The sequence below is a fragment of the Tympanuchus pallidicinctus genome, unplaced genomic scaffold, assembly GCF_026119805.1.
Source record: "Tympanuchus pallidicinctus isolate F22 unplaced genomic scaffold, pur_lepc_1.0 scaffold5, whole genome shotgun sequence".
Taxonomy (NCBI): domain Eukaryota; kingdom Metazoa; phylum Chordata; class Aves; order Galliformes; family Phasianidae; genus Tympanuchus; species Tympanuchus pallidicinctus.
Window position 1 is genome coordinate 60,527,874 of NW_026294769.1, and position 24,063 is coordinate 60,551,936.

The 24,063-nt window shown below is 33.0% G+C and overlaps 1 protein-coding gene across 2 annotated transcripts in view; it reads right to left on the reverse strand.

Annotated features, from left to right (window-relative positions):
- Positions 1-24,063, reverse strand: part of CSMD3 (CUB and Sushi multiple domains 3) — a 512,773-nt gene that overhangs the window by 287,068 nt on the left and 201,642 nt on the right. The window contains exon 7 of one of the 2 annotated variants that reach the window (XM_052703607.1): positions 14,369-14,665. The exons of the other annotated variant lie outside the window; for it this stretch is intronic. Within the exon in view, the coding sequence (XP_052559567.1) occupies positions 14,369-14,665 (297 nt within the window). The remainder of the gene's footprint in view (positions 1-14,368; positions 14,666-24,063) is intronic. 2 annotated transcript variants of the gene reach the window in all.

Consider the following 24,063-nt stretch of genomic DNA (forward strand, 5'->3'; position numbering starts at 1 on the left):
TACATTAATAAAGACTAGTGACTATCCCCTTGTATCAAAAAAATAAATTAAAAAATAAAATAAATAAAATTACAGAATACTATCATGCCTAAGGAATTGTTTTTGTTTTTTTTCATGGAGGCACATTTTACTTCAATTATGCTTTCCAGCAATACATAATTTAACATGAAAAAAAAAAAAAAAAAAAAAAAAAAAAAAAAAGTGTCATCCACAACATCTTATTGAATACACACTGGAATCCAAAATCTGCCCTTAAGTTTGAATTTCATTATTGTCCAAGCAATACAGGACATATGTTCTGCCTATATTCTGAAAAATGTTAGTAGCAGTATAAATAACAACGTATTTTCTGTCAATGTATTTTGGCTTTTTTTACACATTTCAAAATATACATTAAAAATTAGTATTAAATTTGGTAAAAAGACAAAGTTGAGGAAATAACTAAGGAAGTCATTGTTACAGTCCACAAAAGTCATTCTAAAATCAGCATGTTGGAATATATTGTCAAGATTTATAGATACTCAGATTAACTCTCCATGTTGAAATGGTTCCACTACTTTTAAAAATCTACCCTCTCTATGACTGAAGCTTCATGATGGAAGAATCATGTTTATTCAGGAAACATATAGGTTTTATTATCTGTATTATGATCTTTCTGCCATAGAAAACTGAAATCTTCTACTCAGAGAAGAAACATCACATTGTTAAATTAAGCATACTGGGCAAAGTTACTGTTTTAACTAAATACAGTATGCTGTTCTACTGTTGATTCTGCAGCTGACTTTTCCTTGCATGAAAATACTTATTTGCAAAGTTTTGTGGAAGGAAGTTTTATCTCACCTTACCTCCAATCCCACTGTTAAACTATATGAACAACAAAAGCCTTTATTTTGGACTGTCTTTTTGATAAATGCAGTTAATCAAAGCAAAACACATGGCCTTAGTGATTTGTAATCATTACCATGCTCAAGAGCATAAGAAAAGTCAGAAAAACATGCTACGTAGACAATTTATAGGACAACTGAGAAATTAGAAGAGGTACTCTTATACTTCTGATAGAAGAGACTGTACTTTCTTCTAAGTACCTACATACTTTTTATTTATGGCTTTTAATTTTATTTTTTTTTTAAGGCTTCTATCTCAATACATAAAATGATCATCATCATAATAATGTATAAACATTTGCCATTGATTCTGGGAAGTACATTATGTGCAGGAATGCAATGTATCTATTGCCACAAAATACTATGAAAATTTTTATTTCAAATGATTGAAGCTCATATAACAATGAAGTAGTTAGAAGAAGTCATGGACATGACAAATGTATGTTCATACAGTATTTCAGCACAAATATACTGAAATAAAAGCAATGCTCTCACATCATTGTGTGAGATTTCTAGGATGCTGTATGTACATAAATGTTAATCTAGATGTAGAGCTGTAAGTTACTTTAGGCTTACTCAGAGCATCAACATAAAATAATTCGGAATTGGTCAGAAGACAAACTTAGGTATTCTTGCAACACCTAAGTAAAATGGGAGTAGGTCTGAATGCATGATCTTAGTTGCTGGTATGGGTTTCAATTAATACAGTCTGTGTCCTTTATTTTCATAAATCATCATATCAACATAACAAAGAAAGAAGATGGTGTTTTTCTTCTTTTCATCCTCAAGTACCTATATAATATATCCTCAGTTTACATACATGAGAAAGAGAGATCACATCTACGGTGAAACTGTGAAACAGCTGTGAATTTCAAGTTTAAATGTCATACCTTGTGTAATAGAAATCCCGAACATCAATACAGACTGGAGGATAAAGGGATAGAGAACAATCACATCGAGATGGACTTGGAAGTAGAACTGGATGAAAAACGTTGGCAAGGTATTCTTGCAGCCCAGAAACCCAACCACATCATGGACCACATGAAAAAAAGTGTGATAAGATGTGATTGTCCCCTTTGCTCTGCCCTTTTGGGACTCCATTTGGAGTATTGCTTCCAGATCTAGGGCCTCAAACATAATAAGGAGATGGATCTATTTGAATGAGTCCATAGGTAGATCATAAGGACGATCAGAGAGCTGGAGCAGGTGTTCTGGAAAGACAGGCTGAGAGTTGATCAGTCTGGAGAAGTAAGGGCTTATGGGAGATCTCATTATAGCATCTTGGTACTTAATGCTGTCCTACAGGAAAAGTAGTGAGGGACTCTTTGTCAGGGTATATAACAATAAATCAAAGGGTAATGGATTCAACTAAGAAAGGCTAGATTTAGATAGGAAATTGAGAAGAAATTCCTAATTATTAAAGTGGGAAGGCACAGGAATACTCTGCCCAGATAAGTTGTGGATAATTCATTCCTAGAAATGTTAAAGGCCAGGTCAGAGGTGTCCCTGCCATCACAGGGGACTGAAACTAGATGGCTTTTAAGGTCCTTTCCAACCCAAACCATTCAATCTTTTTTAAAGCTATTTGCATCACTTTGCCACAGCTGTTAAATACGAGGAAAGCAAGAAACTCAAGATCTCTGATTTTTCTTTACATTCACAGTTGTAAGAAACTTTTAACTGTGTTTTCTATGCTAGCTTATTGAAGAGTACTTTAAGATTATAGAGTGAAGAAGCAGATATAGAGATGCCTAGTCGCTACAGAGTGTGTTAGGCTCAGTATATACATACATACATACAAAAATAGCTCCCCTTCCAAAAACAAACAAATAAACAAAAACAAAAACAAAGCTGAAACCACAGTAAGTCTACTTTTTAATACTTTCAAAACGAGGCATTATTTTTCAAATACCAGTGTGGACACCAGGGAAGAAAATGCAAACCGTTTAAAAACAATTTTAGTATGCGTGTGACGATAAGCACAGTGGAGTTCACTTTTTGTAGGGTTCAAAGGGTAGATTCATGCTTCACATCTAAGCTATATCACAGAGAGAAACAGACAATTTAGGAGCTCTATTTATTTGGCCTTGGATACCTATTTTCTCATGAGATGAGTTTAAACTTTTATACCCTCTTTTCTCTCCAGGTAATTCACACGTGATAATGCTGCAAACAGCTAAACATGTTCAGACTAATCTATACTCATATTTCTTAACAGCCAAGACACAGGACAAATAGATGAGTCTAAACAAACAAGATACCCCTGAGATGGCATACTGGCGCAGATGGAAAGAAGAGATAAGATCCTCCAGTGCTTTAGAGAATACTAGAGCACAAATTAAAACAGATGTGAAAACAAAGTTTTATTTATGCCCTGACCTTCAATCTACTTCAGAATCAATTTCAAAATAACAGTGAAAAGCTAGATCAAAGAAATCAAGCTGTTCAGAGACCAAAATTAATAAGTTATTAAGTCTATTATATCTGCATTAGAATTAACCCTTAGTACCTCAGTTTAATTACATAACTGTAAAGACTGTCAAATCTATTTCAAACCTGTAAAGAGCTATCTGGTATATCCATATCTCCCTTGCTATATGTAAAAAGTTCATAATGTTATTTAATACTACTTTAAATAGCTGTGGCTTGTAGTTTTATTTTGTTTTTATTGTCTTAATTCTTAAATTTAAATATAATTAAATATATGTATTTGTGTTTATTTAGCTTGAGCAGAATTGGTGGTGCACATCTACCATAAAGTCTTTGACAGTCATAAATGTAATTTTCATCATGTGATCTGATGAGTGTATACAGTACCATCAGATCTACTTGATATTGATTCAGAAATTATTTTAAAAAATTCTGAAAATCTGGAAACTATTCAGGTATCCACCTTGGAGCATACATTCACCACACTTGTGTTTTTTTCCCCACAAATGGCTTTGATACACAAGAGAAGATTCTATAGACTACACAATTGTTTCTAAAGCTGGAAATATATTCTGTAAATATAGAAGATGGATCTAAATGGTTTATTGAAGAAAGAAGAGTATAAATAATTATGAAAATAAGTAAATCCATGCATGAAGTTTGCATATGAGATTTAGATAACGGAATAGACTCATGTACATGCTAGACGATTTATATAAAAACTGAAATAAGTTCAGAATAATTTAGTTTTAGTCTTTATTTATAATAGTTTCCCATATAAGTTACTGAAATTTCAAGCACTTCTAAGCAAAGCTTTATTACACTGGCTCACAAAATCAGAGGCTGATACTGGTAGTACGGTAGTAGGGTTTGAACCTTCTCACTAATATCCATTACATTTTTTTGACACGCAACAGATGGCAGCAGAGGGGCAGTCTGACAATACGACATCTGACATTTAAGTGCAGTGAAGAAAAGGTGCGGAATATAATTCCTTCAGTGGAAAATACTGCACACATTGACATTCATTGACGCTTGCTGAACATTTCTGGAAACCAGTGGATATTATCAGAGTGAGGCAGATAGGTAATACATTTCAGTAATCGTGACAAGTCACGTCTGCTGGTAAAGATTTTTACAAGAATGGTATGTAGGCTCTTGACCATTGCTAGTGAAAATGCACTGCTGATAATTATGATGAAAAAGTTTTTCATAGGTGAGAATTTAATCTATCAGAGAGTGCTATTGTGATCTTTGTATCTAATGTAATTCCACAGAAATAAATAGGAGGCATTAATTTCAGATTGACTTATGTATGTTCCTATATAGTGTTTCATGAAATATGCAATATCTCTGGAAACAAAGGCAAGTTGTGTGCCCCCTCACAAACACTCTATTCTGTTTCTCACTTTCCACTTTCATTTAAATGCGTCTGCAGTTGCCTGAGCATGCTACAGAAAAGTTTTTGACACTACATTGTCTCAAGAATTATTTTTTTCCCCTCTGAATTTACTTGATAAAAATTCTTCCCACATTTCTGTTACTTAGAAATTAAAAATCATGATCACTTTTTCCAGTTTGCACTGGGCCCAAATATTAGGGAACACAAGCTGATATTAAAGGTAGTTGTAGGTTCAGAATTGCATAATCTACAAGAATAAGAATATTCTCTGGATTTATTTTATCCAAGAAATGAGTTATTTACTGCTTTCTAATGGGACAAAAGACAGTTTGGAATACAGTTCAGAGCAGAGTGGTGCAGAACCAGTAAATCACTCATTGTTCAAGAACTTCAAAATCTGATTATGGCAGATTTTCTTTGCAGCAATTACTATTTCTAATGACATTCTCTGGTCTTCTCAGTGCTTAGTTTCAAATATGGCAAATAAACTGCATATCATACTTCCAGGCATGTCTAATTCAATATACCTACTCCAGAATTAGGTCTATATGCACAACAGATCTGCAGATTTTTCAATGAACATAGTGATATACTTCAATGAAACCTGTAATAGGCATATTATTATAACCTAACATATGCATTTCACATTTATATTAACATTTCATGTTTTTTGATTTTACTTTAATGTAAAACACTTCAATTTCAATTGTGCAAATTCTTAGTTTATTCTTAACGTACAGATGAAAACCTATGAAAATTTTCAGAAAACAACAATGTGCGTGATGTAAGCCATGTATAATGTAATATGCACTTGAAATTTTCTCTTTGGGTTCTTATGTCCATTAAAAGTACACTGAAAAAAAATACATGGAAAAGGAAAAAAAAAAAAAAAAACCCTATTCTTCTTTTGGCTGAAAAATATAATCAGTGTACAGCTGCTGGAACTGTAAAGTTATCGCAAAATTTATGTAGGAGCTCACCCAGTTTTGTTTTCATCACAAATTATAAAAATTGTAAGTATTTCAGTTCCAAATAATACAAAAAAAATAAAAAATAAAAAAATTAAAGTAACGTAGTGATTATTTGAACGATGTAAAATGAAGTAGAATATGTACTAATATAAAAAAAAGTCTACTAACACAGATTACAGGTATATCATATTCATTATATAATATAAGTTATGACTTATGTTAGTTCTAAATTAAGACTAATGAGGAGATGTAGCTACTTTGCACACAAATGATTTTTAAAAAGCTTAAGGTAACAGTTTTTCTAGAGTATGTCAACTTATATGACAAATTTTCTAATTTGGAAAAAGTACCATTTAAGAGAGAAAACAAATATGGCTCATCCATAAAAAGTAATGAAAAATTGCACTAATGCTGGTTTTCATATTCTAATAGCTATGTATTTGATTTATACTAACATATCACCAATATAACTTATGGTCATAATACAAAAACCTGCTTTATAGCAGAAAAGTAGAGACACAGTAAGTCAGAAGACAAACACTAATTACAGAAGTTAATATGTCAAGTACAATGAAGAGCACTTAAGAACTGCAGAAACCATAAGAAAAAATAAAATAAATAGAAGATCAAGGTAGCAGCATAAAGTTGCCATTTAAGTAAGAAAAGAAATAAGTCAGTTAAATTTATATACTGGAATCAATGTTATATAATAGATATAATTGTGAGAAAACTAAATTACTCTATCATTGTATATATGCATTTTTTACTATTATGTCATTGTAGATAATGACTGTAAAATGGAAAAATGTAAAGGCAATCTAAAGAATTATACTGCTTTCATAAGAGTTTTCATTAAAAAACAAAACAAAACAAAAAAAAAAGTGAAAGAAAAATTCCAATAAGCTAGTTGGCTTTTTTCTTCAATAGATGCTTTTATGGCTCAGTGTTAATACGCAATGTTGTTCCATTATAATTTTCTAGTTTATCTGATGGAAAGACTAATCAAAGGGTTTATTAAAAAAATGTACACTAACTCTACTCATCCGCTGATTAAATGAGTAAAAAAATTCTTCGGTATATGGATAAAAAATAATTTTATGACTTCAGATGTCATGAAAGTTTGTTACAGTGACTACTGAAAACACGTACCAGCAAAAACAGGACATTCATTTCAGGGATACTTCAGCAAATATACAGAGTCCATCAGTCAGGAAATTCTGTACATTCTTCACATAAAGGATTACAATACAGCTAAGATAGTACTTTGAGATAAAGAAGTACAGGTTTTACTTTCCTGTTTTTCTACACTTACATAGTCTTAAGAAAAAGATACACTGCACCACTAGTATTTTCTAGTTGCTTTACATATAGCATCTAGAAACAGCTATAATTATGTCTGCATGATTTGGAAATATTTTTTTTCTTACTTTTTAATCAACTGCTTTCCAAAGACTTAAATACAAGAAGATGTAAAAAAAATTGTATTGCTATTATCAGTTCTTATCTAAGAAAAATTTTAGCAAACTATGGATTATCAATTTCCTTCATCAAGCAAAACCTATCTATGTGTCTCAATGCACATGTGAGACAGACAATTTGAAACTTATTATGAAAAATCAAACAAATACAGTTCAGTAATTAAATGCTTGAGTCCTGAAATTGTATGTCTTGCTAATAAAAGTGTATTGTATTAGAAGAAGTAAGAAACAAAGAGTATATAAATCTTGTGTATTAATATTCTTATAACAAATAAGAATCTAAATATCAGGCTGAAAAATTTATTGATTTTCTTCAGACTACAATTATTGTACACCTGCGTTTTATTCATGCTGAAAGAAAAAGCCCATTAAAAAATCTGCAAACATGTCCACGCTGATTTCTTACCAAATGATAATCTCTCCTTCCCTGCTATTATTTTCCTTGGTCTCCTTCTAAGTAAATCTCCTAAAATTCAGGATGTAGGAATATATTTTCCATCAAATCCTTAAAATGCTTACATCAAATATTCACAAAACAGTCCTCTATCATTTACTGAATCTTTAACAAATTCAAGACGGTTAAATAACTCCATCTTCAAACTTTTTTTTTTCCAAATGAGTTTCACTAGCTCCTCTTTCATTTTCTCTTATAGTTTAGTTGTTTTCATTTTCTTATTCTCTCTTGCTTTGAAATAAAAATTTAGAATTAAAGTAAAGTTGTCCCATATCTTATAAAACTTCCTTTAATGCGCTGCAAAAAGAACTACCGGATTAATGGAAAACATCCAGCAGAAAGTTTTGTTTTTATCTTTTTGAATAGTTTCTTCTTAATTATTATGATGATACTGCATAAAGTCAGATATCAAGTAGCATAAGCCAAGGTGTGATAGTTAGGTATTCTAAAAGAAGTAAGGGCGAAAAACAGAAATAAGAAAGGAATGGTACAATTGTAGGGGGAGGGGAATGTTGGAAATGAAGGAAAAGAAATAAGAATGCATACATCAATAAAATGAATAAAAGTAACTTTAAAAATAAAAAGCTAAGTAAAGTAATCAGAGCAAAAGAACTTTCTGCCTCCTTCCTCCACCCCTCTCCACACAAGCTGTTACATATAACAGTATAGCTAAAATACTGCAAATATTTGACATTTCTGTTTTGTAGAAGGAGAATTTAAATCCAGACTGTTGAAATGTGTTCAAATCTGCTGTTTTGTTGAAAATAAATGGGGTTTAAGATCCTAAAAATAGCAGTCATTGTTTGGACTGCTACATAAAAACTAGAGTCATACATTAAGTTTTCTTTCTAATGTTTGTTCTTGATTTCACTAAGCAATTTTTTTTCCTCCAACCTTTGTATGTCTATATCAGACTTATTTTTTTTCTGTATTTTGTGTGAAAATCTAAACTGATCATTTATGAACTGTAGCAATCATATTGCTTATACTTTGTCACATAGTTTACATCTTGCGCTCTTTTGTATCTGCAGTATAGAGAACTTTGGGATGGACATACTCTGTTAATGCAGAACTTCTGAATCATACACTGTACTTAATCACGTCTAAAAAAATCATTTCATTCTTTTTCTCTTTGTGACTTTCTAGGTGTGAACAAGTGTCTACCTGACCATACTGTAAATACCCTTTGTCATTATTTAATTAGGGAAGGAAATAAATAAAGCACAGTATTTTATGTCTGAATATACAACATCAGAAATTAAACCACTTTTCAGGAAAAGAGAGAGAGAGAGAGAGATGGTTGCAAGAAATTGTTCATACAGAGCTTTTCTTACATGATAGGAGTTAATTTCTTTTCTTCTGTGATAGAAGAAGTTCAGATCTATTAAAATAAAGGACAGAACTCCAGTGACTTAACTGGAGATATTTCATTTTCAATCCACTTCCTTTAATAGAATTAAGAAGCCTTTAAAAATTTGTTACACCCATTTGTAAAATTATTTACAATTAGTGGTCCTTTTAAAAGCCAGAGAAGTACAATATCATGTCAGCAAAGGTGAGCATCAGACTTTATTATATTTGACACTGACAGATCAAGGATTCTTCTCAATGATCTGAAAGAAAAAGAGAAAAAAATCTCTGCTACTTCTATATAATCAACTTTCATTTTAATTTTTTCCTTTCCTTTCCTTTCCTTTCCTTTCCTTTCCTTTCCTTTCCTTTCCTTTCCTTTCCTTTCCTTTCCTTTCCTTTCCTTTCCTTTCCTTTCCTTTCCTTTCCTTTCCTTTCCTTTCCTTTCCTTTCCTTTCCTTTCCTTTCCTTTCCCTTTCCCTTTCCTTCCCTTTCCCTTTCCCTTTCCTTCCCTTTCCTTCCCTTTCCTTCCCTTTCCTTTCCTTTCCTTTCCTTTCCTTTCCTTTCCTTTCCTTTCCTTTCCTTTCCTTTCCTTTCCTTTCCTTTCCTTTCCTTTCCTTTCCTTTCCTTTCCTTTCCTTTCCTTTCCTTTCCTTTCCTTTCCTTTCCTTTCCTTTCCTTTCCTTTCCTTTCCTTTCCTTTCCTTTCCTTTCCTTTCCTTTCCTTTCCATTTACTTAGAAATCTTGACACATCGCCTTTTTTCCACTGTAAGTAGAAGATTCCCCGTTATTTTCTGCAGTATTTTATTAGAAAATGAATGTGTATTTGTGCATTAAAAATGAACATATATTTTTAGACAGTACAGACACGCTATGAAAGGTCTCTATAGAAAAATTTCTAAAATATTTCCCATAATGTTTACATATACTGAATGAAAAATTTTAGGAAAAAATGCAGCTAATAAGAATTCTAAAATGACTCAGTAGCACTGTTAGCATTTCTAAACTGGATTCTGAATATAAGAAACAGATTGTAGATAAAATATAAATGTCAGATTATCTTCAACTAATGAAGTTATGATCAAGCTAACAGTACTTAAATACCTTAATAGAAAACAAATAAGGTAAAAATCACATTTAATTTCCTTACAGATTTCTTATCTGAATAAGATGAGAAGTTTCATACTAGAAACTGCAACATAGTATCGATTTGAAATGCTATTAGAATGAATACACTTCCATGAACTTGGATTCTTGGTTTCGTGAGAACTTAGAATCCAAAACATGCTGTGTTTCTCTTATAAATATATTTTTCATTAGCTAATCAAGTTGCATACTGAAAGCAAGATTTTCACCCTTTTTCTTACTCCTCTTTCCAGAAGACTTCTTCATGGTAGTAAAAGAAATTTTTTCCACAACTCTCCTTAATACAGAATCACAGAAACACCAAGGTTGGAAAAGACCTACAAGGTCATCCAGTCCAACTATCCACCTATCATCAATAGTTCTCACTAAATCATGTCCCTCAACACAATGTGCAAATATTCCTTGAACACCTCCAGGTTGGTGACTCCACCACCTCCCTGGGCAGCCCATTCCAGCTCCTGACCACTCTTTCAGAGAAGTAGTATTTCCTAACATCCAGCCTGAATCTCCCCTGATGCAGCTTGAAGCCATTCCCTGTGGTCCTATCACCAGTTACACGAGAGAAGAGGCCGACCCCCAGCTCACTACAAGCTCCCTTCAGGAAGTTATAGAGAGCAATGAGATCTCTCCTGAGCCTCCTCTTCTCCAGGCTGAACATTCCCAGCTCCTTCAGCCACTCCTCATAAGCCCTGTGTTCCAGACCCCTCACCAGCTTTGTTGCCCTTCTTTGAACCCGCTCCAGGGCCTCAATGTCTTTCTTGCAGTGAGGGGCCCAAAACTGGACACAGTACTCGAGGTGCGGCCTCACCAGAGCTGAGTACAAGGGGACAATCACTGCCCTGCTCCTGCTGGCAACACTGTTTCTGATGCAAGCCAGGATGCCACTGGCCTTCCTGGCCACCTGGACACACTGCTGGCTCATGTTCAGCCAAGCATCAGTCAATACCCCCAGATACCCAGATTTCCTCTACGCAGTCTTCCAGCCACTCCTTCCCAAGCCTGTGTTGATGCCTGGGGTTGTTGTGGCTAAAGCGCAGGACCTGGCACTTGGCCTTGTTGAACCTCATCCCATTGGCTTCGGCCCAGCTATTCAGCCTCTCTAGATCCCTCTGTAGGGCCTCTCTACCCCCAGGGTACATAAATACATTTATTTCTATACTGTAGACTCATTTGTCTTTAAGTTCTCTAAATTTGCTACCTGAAATATTTATCCCTTCATCCTATCTGATGTTATTTTGTAAGATGGGATACTCAAATCGATATAACATCAGTATAATTCTTCCATTTCATTCTTTCGTTCATCTGTTCAGCCTGAATTCTTTTTAAAGAAGAAATGTAATCTTGTGCAGTATTTCCCAGGAGATATCAGTGCTACCTTTAAAAAATAAATAAATAAATAATGTCTTTGTACTTCCTTATCTCTTATGGAAATATTTCACTGAAAGCTTCTGGGTTTCCTTTTCTCTCTCTCAAATAGACAGAATAAGAAATCTTCCTTCTGTCATTTCCATCTAATAAAATGAGAGAAGAAATTCTTCAGCCAGCCTTTGATACAACCTACAGTTATTTTTGAAGTTCATGTATTGAATGTAAAATAGTAATTTTTATCTAATAGATTTAGTTTATATTTTAGTTGTTGCTGTACATCCCTTTCATACATACTCAATTTAATAATAAAAACATAGTTTTTGCTTAGAGATTCTGAAAGATATTTTTCACAGAACTATCCTGCAGAAAATCCAACAATACAATTTTTATTCTATTGTTATCCCTTTACACCAATGCCAGTTTGTCGTAAAACATAACACTATTCTGACATCATTTGCAAAATTCTTAAAAAATTACACATACACCAGATGTTTACTAAGTTGTAAATAGAAAAGTAAGTTTTCATAAACTGTATTTAATACAGTAAAATTTCGCTTTTTTTCCCAAAAATTAACTACTTTGCATAGATTTGCAAGCAAAATTTCTGCTTAAGAATGCAGAAAAAGTATGTTTCCAGAATAAAAGCTTTTAAAGTTTAAAAAATATTAAGTAGAGAAAGAATTTAAAAAGGAACTTACTTAAACTTTTTAAGGAAGTATTGTAAATATCTCCATTGTAAATTAATATGTGGGTCAAGATGAGTAAATGTTCCTGAGTATTTATTTGTTAAATAGAAATTAAAATATTTCAATAGAAATAGAAAAGTACTGAAAACTCCTTAGAAACATCTGTGGAGCATTTGCCCACATCAGAAATTACTTTCTGTCATTAACAATACTCTCATATTCACGAATACTTTCTCAAAATTTGTCAGTATAATGATTGCCAAACAAAATATAGATCATTACCAAACAAAAGTAGCTGTTCTTTTACTCACTATATGATTACCCACTTCAATGTCATACATATGTATTTTGTTATGTGGCTTTGATATAATAAAATTATATTTTGAACTGTTGTATACAAAATGTTAACAAAATTAAGACTTCAAACATAGCAGGAGAGAAGACTACAAACAACTAAGGGCGGATTTTGTTTTCTAGGATAAAATGTACAGGTTTCTTCTCATCTGCTTGGTGATACTGGTTTAATTCATTAGAAACAACTAGCATAATACCGATATAACAAAATCTTTTTTTGTTAAAAAGTCTCAACTTTTCCCCCCTGGCATAATGTTCTGTACTTTAATACAACAAATCCACTCAGAGGGTCTTTACATATATATTACATAAGTCTTACATATTAAAGGACAGATAACAGAAGAAAATGACAGTGGGAAAACAGTGGAGAGGATGTTACTGATCAATGATTAATAATAGGTGACAGAAAAGAGTCATTGTCGGATTTAACTGAAGAAATACTATACTCATCTCTCTAAATCAGAAGAATTTATTACAGACCTTCAGCTACTCCTTTCATAACTTAAAATAAGCCTGCTTTCTCCTTCTTAAACCTGTCTAAAATGTTCTTAAAAGAATGCTCAAATACACAATCAGTAAATAAATAAATAAATAAATATCAGAGTTACATTGATAGAAAGAGAATTGAAATTTAAAGCTATTTTGTGACTTCTATTTCATTTGCAAACCAAATATATTGCGGTGGTTTTTCGGAGTGGAAGAGTGTTGTTTGTGTTGTTTTTTTTTTTTTCTCTCTCTCAGTAAACATATGTAAATTATATAATGTTTTTAAAATCTCTCTTGTTCCAATACATTTTAGTAAATTTAGCTACATTAATTTATAACAGGAAACTCTGATCCAGTAAGATAACAGATCACATTCTTAAGTTATCTTTAGACAACAGCAACCATGTAATAAGACATCTACAAATTGCTCGTGCTATAAAAGATGTTCCTCCTCAATCTATTTGTGCTTATATGTTCTCCAGGCAAAATAGCTTACAGTGCAGCAATGGAATAGCAGAAAAATAATAATAAATAATGTGTAAATATAGTACTCAATAACATTAACCTGAAACATCAAATTATGTATCATTCAAACAAGGACATCTTTCCAAATGTCTATGCTGGTCAAATTAAGATATTCTAGCATTGCAGTTTCTCATTCTACTATTTCTGATATTGTCATTTATCTTTTAATGCAATAAATTGTGCTTTGCATTTCAAGCTCACTCCAACTAAGGTGTTAGTTATTAATATTTTTGCATATGGATTAAATAATCTGAACGTAGGGATATGTCAAAACTTTACTTCCAATACTGAAATAGGCAACAATGATTTTCTGGTCATACATATTTTGCTTCATTCATTGATTTTGTGTTTGATAGAATAAAAATGTGCAGATTTTTAAAAAACCAAGCCTCTGCTAAAGATTTAAGCAGAAGGGAGATGGATAAATCTGCATCACTGCTTATTCAGAACAAAAGAGCTATTTGTGAAGCATATTTTTTAATGTTGTAATAGCTTATGTATAAACACATATGTAACACAGAATAATATATTTAATTTCAACTTCTATCTCACACTAAGCTTGATAACAACACATACTGATGTAAACTATAAAGTGGAAAAAAATTGCTTGATCTTTCCCTTTGATCTTTCTATCATTCAAATTAACTTTAATTACTATGACAATATTAGTTCATTTTCTTTCCATTTGTCTGTCCTCCTAAAACTCAGTTGAAAATTTAATTTCTTTCCCATTTGATTTAGTTATACCTCTAGAATTCATATCTGACTTTCACTTCTGACTTATAGAAAATATTTTTAATAACTACATGGGCACAAGTAAAATAATATCCAATACCTCTATGAGTAACAACTGCAAGTTCTTTAGTTCTTTCTATTTGCTCAGCTTTTCTTGGTCGTCTTCTTGTGCTCTGTAAGTTTGCTTGATGAAGGGAGAGTGCTTCTTTGGAAGAGGCCGACTCCAGAACTGATTTTCTTACATTCATAGCTTGCACTTGTTGCTCTTCAGGAGGTTGTCTATGGATGGATACAGTAACATCTGCAGATGTGCTAGCAACAGTAATAGCACCAGGAGTGGCCGCAATAGGCTCTTCCAACTCACCAGTGGAGGCAGTTTTGATCAAAGTGGAAGAACCTGTGGGACACACAGTAGCACTGGATGCTAACTTTTTCTTTTGAATTGTGTTTTCTTGATCAACGTAAGAGATTAAATTTCCCTCTGTTTAACATAGTAAAGACAACTGACATGAAAAGAGGAAAGTGAAGATGCTTTATTTCAAAATTTGATGTAACCTGAACATTTCCTTATGCTGGTGAACATTTCGTAAGCTCAGACTACTAAAGTTTGTACCAGTTAGAATGACATAATATATATAATTCTCTCTCCTACAAATTCAATCAAGAAAATACAATGGATGGAGCAATATAGAGAGATTTACCATTAAATGAGACTCCATGAGTAGAAAAGAGCTAGCTGCCCTATTGAGGAAAGTCACAGCAGCATTACACAGTAACCTAGGTTGTGGGCAAAACTTTGATACTCCAACTGCTAATAAGCCAGTCAGATGCACTCATACATCCAATTCATTTCATCCAATCTTGAAAAGGATCTGAAATCCCAAAACATTCACAGCTGAAGTAAAGCCAAGAATAAATGGAGAGTAAGAGGTAAACCTCTAAAAATATTTTTAAAAATCCATGATTCTACAATTCTACAATCATCTTGATTGATATTGGGCAAAGGCTGTGTCTATAATTATCTATTTTTTGCTCTAAAATTTCTATAAAAATGAATGATTACTTTACTCAAAATACCAAGAAAATTCTTGATTAGCAATTCTTTTTTTCTAGGCATTGTTTAGAAAAACATTTATTTAACACTTCTAACTTGCGTAGAAACCAAAATAAATACATAAATAAATCATATATGCTTTATGTAAATAAATTCAATTAACATTTTGATCCTTCCCCAGTCCCTAGATTTGTCTGCAGATCTTTGCAGGCCAACTCTCTCACATGTGAATATTTAGGACATCTAACACATTAGCGTCTTCATCTTGACTGGAACAGATAAACAACTGGGCAATGCACAATAAAATAATTAAAATTTATCATTTCAAAAGTTGATATACGTTAATTATACTATTTTCTGTTAGAATGTTTAAACATAATACTGGTTCAGGTGCTCTTCAAAACTTATTCAAGAAATGATGTTCCATGCTTCTATATTTATGCACAAGCTTTCCATCCAGAGGCTTTAAAACTTGTCCTTAAAATGTAGTGAATGATAACGGCATGGAAATTAAACAGGTTTTGCACAAACTAGTAGACGAATTGCTAAAAAATGGAAATAGGATTCTCAGTGAAACTGGGAAGCATTTAGCACCTTTTCAGCATGTGTTATATATCAAAGTCCTTAACAAAATAATGAAATATGACATATAAGCAAATGGAACTCATTATAAAATATATAATACAGAGAAGTATAACATAAATAAAATATAAAATGATAATAAATCTGAAAACTTTGTGCTGCAAAAGTTTTAGGTGGAAAGTGTTTTATTTTTCTATACTACTGAAGTACTAAGAGAACAGACTTTTTTTAAACATTACACAGACAACAAACAGAACTTTTTTACTCATGCAATATATTATTTTTACAATCTTATATTTAATGTCTTAATATCCATTCTGTGGTACAGAACTTCTAAATCATACAGTGGTAGTTTCCTGAAAAACTAAAACTTAAAAGCACCACATAAGACTCCAGGTTTATCTGTGAGAGATAGAACCATGAATCTTCTCATAGAGGGAAAATCAAACAAAACAAAACAAACACAACCTACTACTTACTGTCCTATGATGACAGCACTATAAGCAACTGAAATAGATCTAGACATGTTTTTTTTCTTCATTTGAGAATAAAAGAAAAAAAATCATAACAAAGATTAATATCAAAAGGCCAGATTAGATATGACTCAAGATACAGTGAATTTCTAGAAGACTGATATCAAGATTAAAACACAGAAAACACAAGTGCATGACCAGGAATATTGAATAAGGATGATGTTGATTAAAACAGAGAGGGGGAAAAAAAATACAGCATTACACATAACCTCTACTTATAATGTAAAATTTATGTGGTTGCCTTAAATTACATTCAGGATCTCAAACAAATGGCATGTTATGCCCCAGAGTTTTAAAGATGCACAGCACTAAAGTAAAAAATGATAAAAGTTAAGATAAAGACATTCTAAAAATAAAGGAAAACAAGGAGAAATCTGCTTAAGTAAAGCTTCAAAACGTGTTTATTAAGAGGTACACACTGCTACAGAGGTAACTATCAAGCAGAACACCTAATTTGTTAAGTTTACTAGAAAATAATGTGGAATTAAAAGGAGATTAAGCTGATGAAGCACAAAGCAACTTAGTTCAGAAAAGCAGCCTGAATGATCTGCTACTGAAAAGTGTTTTAACTGCTAAAAGTTTGGATAATGGAAACATATGGGAGATCCATAAGCCTGTCTATTTATATAGGAGTGGAGGTTGCTCCTGATTCCAACATCATGTTTAGTAAAGAAAAGAGGCAATGGCCTTTGACATTTCCCTGAGACAATGCTCCATAAATAGATAATGAATCTGTGCTAAATGCACTCGATTTGTATATGCAATATGCTACAACTACACACAAGGTTGCTCTTGTAAACATATGATAGCAAAAGAAATTTACCCCAGATAAACTAACAGAGGAAATTCTCATTTAAATTAATCTCATGGACTAACTTTGTACATGCAATCACTGATGGAATAAAATAATCTAGGGAACAGGAATATCTTTTCAACTCTGCAGAAGAATTCATCAGAAAAACTAAACAAAAAACACATGAAACAAAACCAATATCTATTACAATTTTCCTTTGTAGAACACTGCAGCCTTGGAAGTTCACTTTAAACTGGGAACACTAGAGGCATGTATCATCCCTCTTTAGTCAATATAGATATTTAAAATATTTTTTTTTATAATATTTGTTTTTTTATATTTTTATTTTAAGTTGTAATCTATGTGCTGAAATACTGAAATAGAATTTAACCACTTTTAGATACTGTAGGCCTGAAAATAAGTAGTCAAATTTATCATAGGAAAGTTCATGTTTTGGAAAATCAGATTAGACAAACGCAGTTCTTGATTTAGATCTTTATTTGAATTGATGTATATTGAGAAACAAGTTATATTTCCTAAATAAAATCAATTAGAGAAAACCACATGAGTTTTATGCTTATTTCAGAAGTTTGAGCTCTGTGCTATGTTAACATATTATGTTCAATCCCAGATTAATCTGTAGATTTCAGCTGTAGCTCCTCTTAGAATGGAATTGTTTCACTCTTCCATTTGGGTTAACACAAGCAAAAATACCAGGAATCAGTAATTATTGCATTAGCACATGACTTAATACTTAATTTTCCATAAAATTAACATAATTAGCAATATACCAATAATATACCAAAATAACAATATGCAAGTATAATTATTTCTTAAAAGATCATTTGAAATAATTTTATTAGGATTTAGGATTTTAAGGAAAATGAATTAATCTGCAGCATTTAATTGACAGTGTGAAATTGTTTTCTGATACTAATTATCAACTGGACTTGAATAAACTATTTCAATTGCAATGCCAGCTTAAAATAAAGCACTGACACAAACTACGTTACAATAACTTCTGATTTTACAGGCCAACTGTTATAATTCAGTAGACTGATAGTATAGATAACAACCAGAATGACTTGACTGACTTGGAAATCCACCACTAAACATATAAAATGCAACTAAAATAGTATAATTCATCCAGAAGTATTCAGTAAATGTTTTGAAGATATTTTAATTTTTCTCTTTCTTCAGAGACAGCTGGTAAATGAACAAATGTTTTTCCTGCTTCTTTGCTCACTGGTTAGTAACACTATGCTGATTAGAAGACAAATGGATTTTTTTTAGAGGAACATTCTATACATTCTATAAATACATTCTATAAACGTTCCCCTAGAAGTGGTACATTTATAAAGTGATTTTTGTTTGTACCACAATGGAATTAAAAGTTTTTTTAAATTATTATTTTTATTTTTTATTTTGTCCACTGGACCATAAAATAACTTAAGGCAAAATAGAGTTCAGAATGTCTCTTGTCCATGCTCTTGCATAGATCAGTGTCTGTTCTGAGGCCAAGCCACGTCACTCAGGGCTTTATCCCCGTCAGATCTTGAGAATACCTTTACGAATAGAGACTGTAGAGTCTCTGAGTCAACTGGTTCAAATACAAGACTCATGAAAAAAAAAAAAAAATCTCCTGATATTTTGTCTGAAGATCACCTCAAACTTTGTCAGTTTTATCTCAGTCTCAAAACATGTTCCACTGTTACAAGCTTGGCTCCATCTGTCCAGTAACCCACTTGCAGGCACTTGGAAGCTGTTTTTACACAGTTTTCCCCTACTCTAAAAGATGAACAACTCCAGCTCAAGCAGCCACTTCTCAAGTGACACATGTTCCATCCTCTAATCACTTCTGTGGCTATCCACTGGACTTTCTCTAGCAAATAACACTTCCTTCCTATACTAGGGTCCAAACATGGATGTAGTATTCCAGACATGGTCACAGGAGTGTTGAGTAAAAAGACAATAAACCTTTCCCTTCATCTGCTGGCTACATTCTTGTTAATATAGTTCAGGATGCTGTTATCCCTCTTTACTGCAGTGTATCCTGATATACTGCTGCCTCAAGTTCTTCTTGTTGTCTGCCACGATTCACTCTTTTCAGCAGTTGTTGCTACTGGAGTACTGCATGCAGTTCTGGGCTCCCCAGTACAAAAAAGACAGGGATCTCTTGGAAAGAGTCCAGCGGAGGGCCACAAAGATGGTGAAGGGCCTGGAGCATCTCTCCTATGAGGAAAGGCTGAGTGAACTGGGTCTGTTCAGCCTTGAGAAAAGAAGACTGAGAGGGGACCTGATCCAGGTCTATAAATATCTGAGGTGTGGGGGGCAGAGTGGCGAGGCCGGACTCTTTTCAACAGTGTGTGGAGACAGGACAAGGGGAAACAGCTGGAAACTGCAGCATAGGAAGTTCTGCACAAATGTGCGCAAGAACTTCTTTACAGTGAGATGATGGAGCACTGGAACAGGCTGCCCAGGGAGGTGGTGGAGTCTCCTTCTCTGGAGATGTTCAAGACCTGCCTGGATGCCTACCTGTGTGACCTGCTGTAGGGAACCTGCTTTGGCAGGGGGGTTGGACTCGATGATCTCTTCCAACCCCTACAACTCTGTGATTCTGTGATTCTGTACTTGCCATTCCTATGCCAGGGTTTCAGTCTTCTTTTATGTAAGGCTTTAATCTTGTCTTCAGTGAGTTTAAGAAAGATCCCATTGGCCTATTCCTCTATCCTGTCTACGTCCTTCTGATGGCAATCCTTTCCACTACTGTATTGACTGCTGACAGGTATTCTGATGTCATTTCAAATCTGATGATATTCTAGATCATTAAGGAGCATAATGAATAGAACTTGTACCAGGATAGACTCTTGCAGTAGTCCACTTTTTGCTGGATTCCAGGTAGAGTATGGCCCACTAATAACTCCCCTCTAAATTTTCAAGTTATTACCTTCAGTAGTGGAAGAACATATGAAAAATTGGCAGATTATTCATAAAGTGATTCACAAAAAATTATAATATATGCTTGAATAAGACAAATATTGGTATCTAAGCATAATGTTTAGCAGCTATTATAATTGATTACAATTTGTGAATATTTGTTTGCTCTCAGATTCTAAATTCAATCTGATTCTTAGGAATTAATCAGTAAAACTACCTTGTTCATTCATGGCAAATTTAAGATGCAAGACTTTAGTAGCCTTTGTGACACATATGATTGAAACAAAGATTTTCCAAACAAAGCTAAAGGTCATTAAAAATTTTTGCTCTAAATGGGATTCAGTATACTAAAGAGATAATAAGGTTAGACTGTGTTTCTTAATAACAGAAAGCTACTCATTTTTTTCACAGTGGATAATTGAGGTGTTGGTAGTCTTTAAAAATAAAACTGCATATTTTATTAAAGAAAATAAGAGGTAGCCAGAAATATACCTGGAATTTCAAAGAAGAGTAATCACTGTATTTCGTCTTCATTCTTTTTTTCAGATGTTCAAGGAGATTCAGTCAAGACCTATTAAATACCCTTATTTAAAACCCTTGCTTATTTTATCTCTGTAGTGGCTAGTGCATCACGTAAAGAGGATTATTTTTGCTAGTAAAATATCTTAATTAACAGTTCTCTTTGATGTTCTCTGTCATTATTTGCTGCAAGACTTTCAAATAAAGCTACAAATCTAATCAGAAGAATGTATTCTCAATCTGTTAAAATAATTTTCAAGTTAGTGTAGATATAAATGCTTATTTCACTGTTTTAGCAGATTATTCTTAGATGTCATTACAGCCTTATTATATTCATAAATCCCTTTTTAATTATTAATCAAAATCATTAAATTGTTAATTTAAATATTAATATACACTTTTACCTGGTCCTTTGTTTGAACTGCAGTTTTTCTTCTGTTAATTTATATATCAGAAATAGAAAATAAAGGAATATGGAACTCAAATATGAATTTGAGAATATGAAGTCCATATTAATGGCTGATTCAAAGCACTCTTCTGACTAAATCAATTTTTGGTACCCGACCATCAAAGAAGGAAATAAAACAGTGTATTTCAAGATATCCATGACTGAAAAAAACATGGCTCAAATAGCTTTCTGGGCTTTACTTCAAAAGGGCAGTGATCGCTGGATACATCCAAAGAGTAAAGACTACAAAAGCTGTCTAGACAGAAGTTTAGTGTGTATACTCTTTGCCTCATTTTGTTTTTGTGTTCTCTACAATTTGCATTAACTGATTCAGAATTTTTATTTACTTTTGCTACCAAAAGCCTCTTTGCATTTCTGCATTTTCTCATGATATTTTTTTTTTTCCATTTTCTCTCTTCTTTCAACTTCTTCTTTCAATTGTTACTTCTTTCTTCTCTTTCTTTCCACGTTTTTTACTGGTTTTAAAAGTAAATCTACTGATACAATGAGAAATGCACTATATTTATGAAAGTAACAATTAAGCATTGATCAGAAAGTTTCAGGAGGAGGTGATACTATGTTTGTTGTCTTTCAGAACATAAAGAGCATACATCCCCATGAGACTTTTCCTCAGTGAATTTAGTATCACCTGAGTATTTTTGTTTTAAACCAGTTTTTTAAAATAAGATATTTTGAAATCATTTGAAAGTATAAGTTTCTGTCCAGACAGAAACTAGCTTTCTAATTTTTGGTGCTACAGGAATACTTATTGTCATCATCATCTCCTTTCTAATGAACTCAGGTCATAGAGAGAGTTACCACTTCTTTACACTTACATATGTCTATCCAAATAATAGATTTTATTCTAGCAAGATGTGCTATTGAGTTAATAGGTACACATATGGATAATGTCCTTTCAATTGGTGTAACTTCAGCAAGAAAATAATTTATGAAACGCCTATTAAAGAAATACAACATAAATGTGTATTTGGAAATGTGAAAATATTATAAAAAGTGAAATACTGTATGGAATAGAATAAATTTAATATGATCATCTGTTACATAGATAATAGTCATGCACTGATTTCTTTCTGTGCACAGCAGATGTGCACAAAAATACAAATTACTGTCTGCAAGAGTTCAGAGAGTGGTGGTCAATGGCTCAATGTCTACATGGAGATCAGTGCTAAGTGAAATCCCAGGGATCAGTGCTGGGACCACATTCCTTAATATCTTCATCAGTGACATTGAGAGTGGGGTTGAGTGTACCCTCAGCATGTTTGCTGATGACCAAGCTCTAGGGTGCAGTCAACACACCAGAGGAATGGGATGCCATCCAGAGAGACCCAGTTTCTGTATTTTTACCTATTTTAATGTTTCAAATTTTTAAATCTGCTTTCTTGTATCAATTTCAACATGTCATTGTTTTGGGTAGATCTCATTTCTTACTAACAAAATAAACTTGCACTTTCCTTTTACTACCAAAGTGATATTAATATTATTTGCCTTATATCTGTTTAATGCTATGAGTAAACTAATATGCATAAATCACATAATTTAATAAACTGTGTATAAATACACAGTTCTAGATACAAGACAACTGGAAGTACATATAAATGCATATAAATACAACTTTGACAACTCTCAATCTATTTTCAATTTAATTCTTCAATAAAGTTCAGATGCCTGGAAAAATAATGAATGATAAGAACAATAATAATTTTCAGTTGCTCTTCATATTTAAAAGATTTTTATCATTGCTCTTGAGCTTCTAGGTAAGTAACTTAACTTTGCCCTAAGCAGTTTAAGTACCAAAATTCTGTTTTCAAAATCTAGCACTAGGCAATGCAGACCTGTGAGAGTTAAAACTGTTGTTTTTCTCCCTAGCCTCACAAACCAGCAAGTGTAGGCTCGGGCAAACAGATAAGCAGAGTGAGAGGCTCAATTCTCACAAAAGATTAGGGAAACGGATGAGGCAAACCCAATAAATAAGAGGTAACAAACTATGAGAGAGATTAAAGGTTGATGGGGTTAGGATGCAGATACAGGAGTATCGTACAATAGATTGTGAAGCAGGAGTAACGAGTAAACAGGAGGAACTTGGCGTCTTGGATAGGGGATTTATAAAGCTGTGATGTGTTTTTGGTTATGCATTTCTCCTTGCACTCACCATTACAATTGCAAATTAAAATATTTTCACAAGAGAACTAGTCTCTAAAAAATCATTTGAGCTATTTCTCACAGACCCATGAGATACAAGCTTATTAATAAAGATCTCTAACTTAGTTTAAGATGCTAAAATTGTAGCCACTTTACTAATCTTCACAACAAAGAAAAAGTTAATTATTTTTTAAAAAGTCAGAACTTAGAAATTAGAATTCAGATCTTACAAAGCTTGCTCATCTATGAGGCAAATGGGAAATATAAGCCTGCAGAAAACAGATGTTGTCAGTTTGCATTAGTGACAGTCTAAATATATTTATTTATTTAGAGTCGTAATAATTTTTTAATGCCATATAAATTTTGCTCTGTTTGGCCATAACAACATTCTGTGAGTAATATTATACTGAATAAGTGTGTAAGAATCCAAATAACTTTACTTCTTCAGTTTTGCATATCGGTAATAAATTACTTTTCTATTTATCTTATACAACCGAAGTATACATTCAGTGATTGTCAGGACTCTAAGGGCCTCAGTGGGCACAAACAGCCCTGCCCAGCTTTCCCTGAGTCTCCCTATAGCTCTGCCCTCAGCCCAAGATCTCATTTCAGCCCGAGGCCATCAAGCCCTGCCCCAACGACACCACAGCGAAGCCCATCTCCAGCTCCCCACCGCATTTCCCCGAGAGGCCATAGGTCTCAGCCAGACCCATCACGTTCCAACTTCAGCCTTTTCTCCAGGGCTGGGACTGCCTCCATCTGCCCAGCT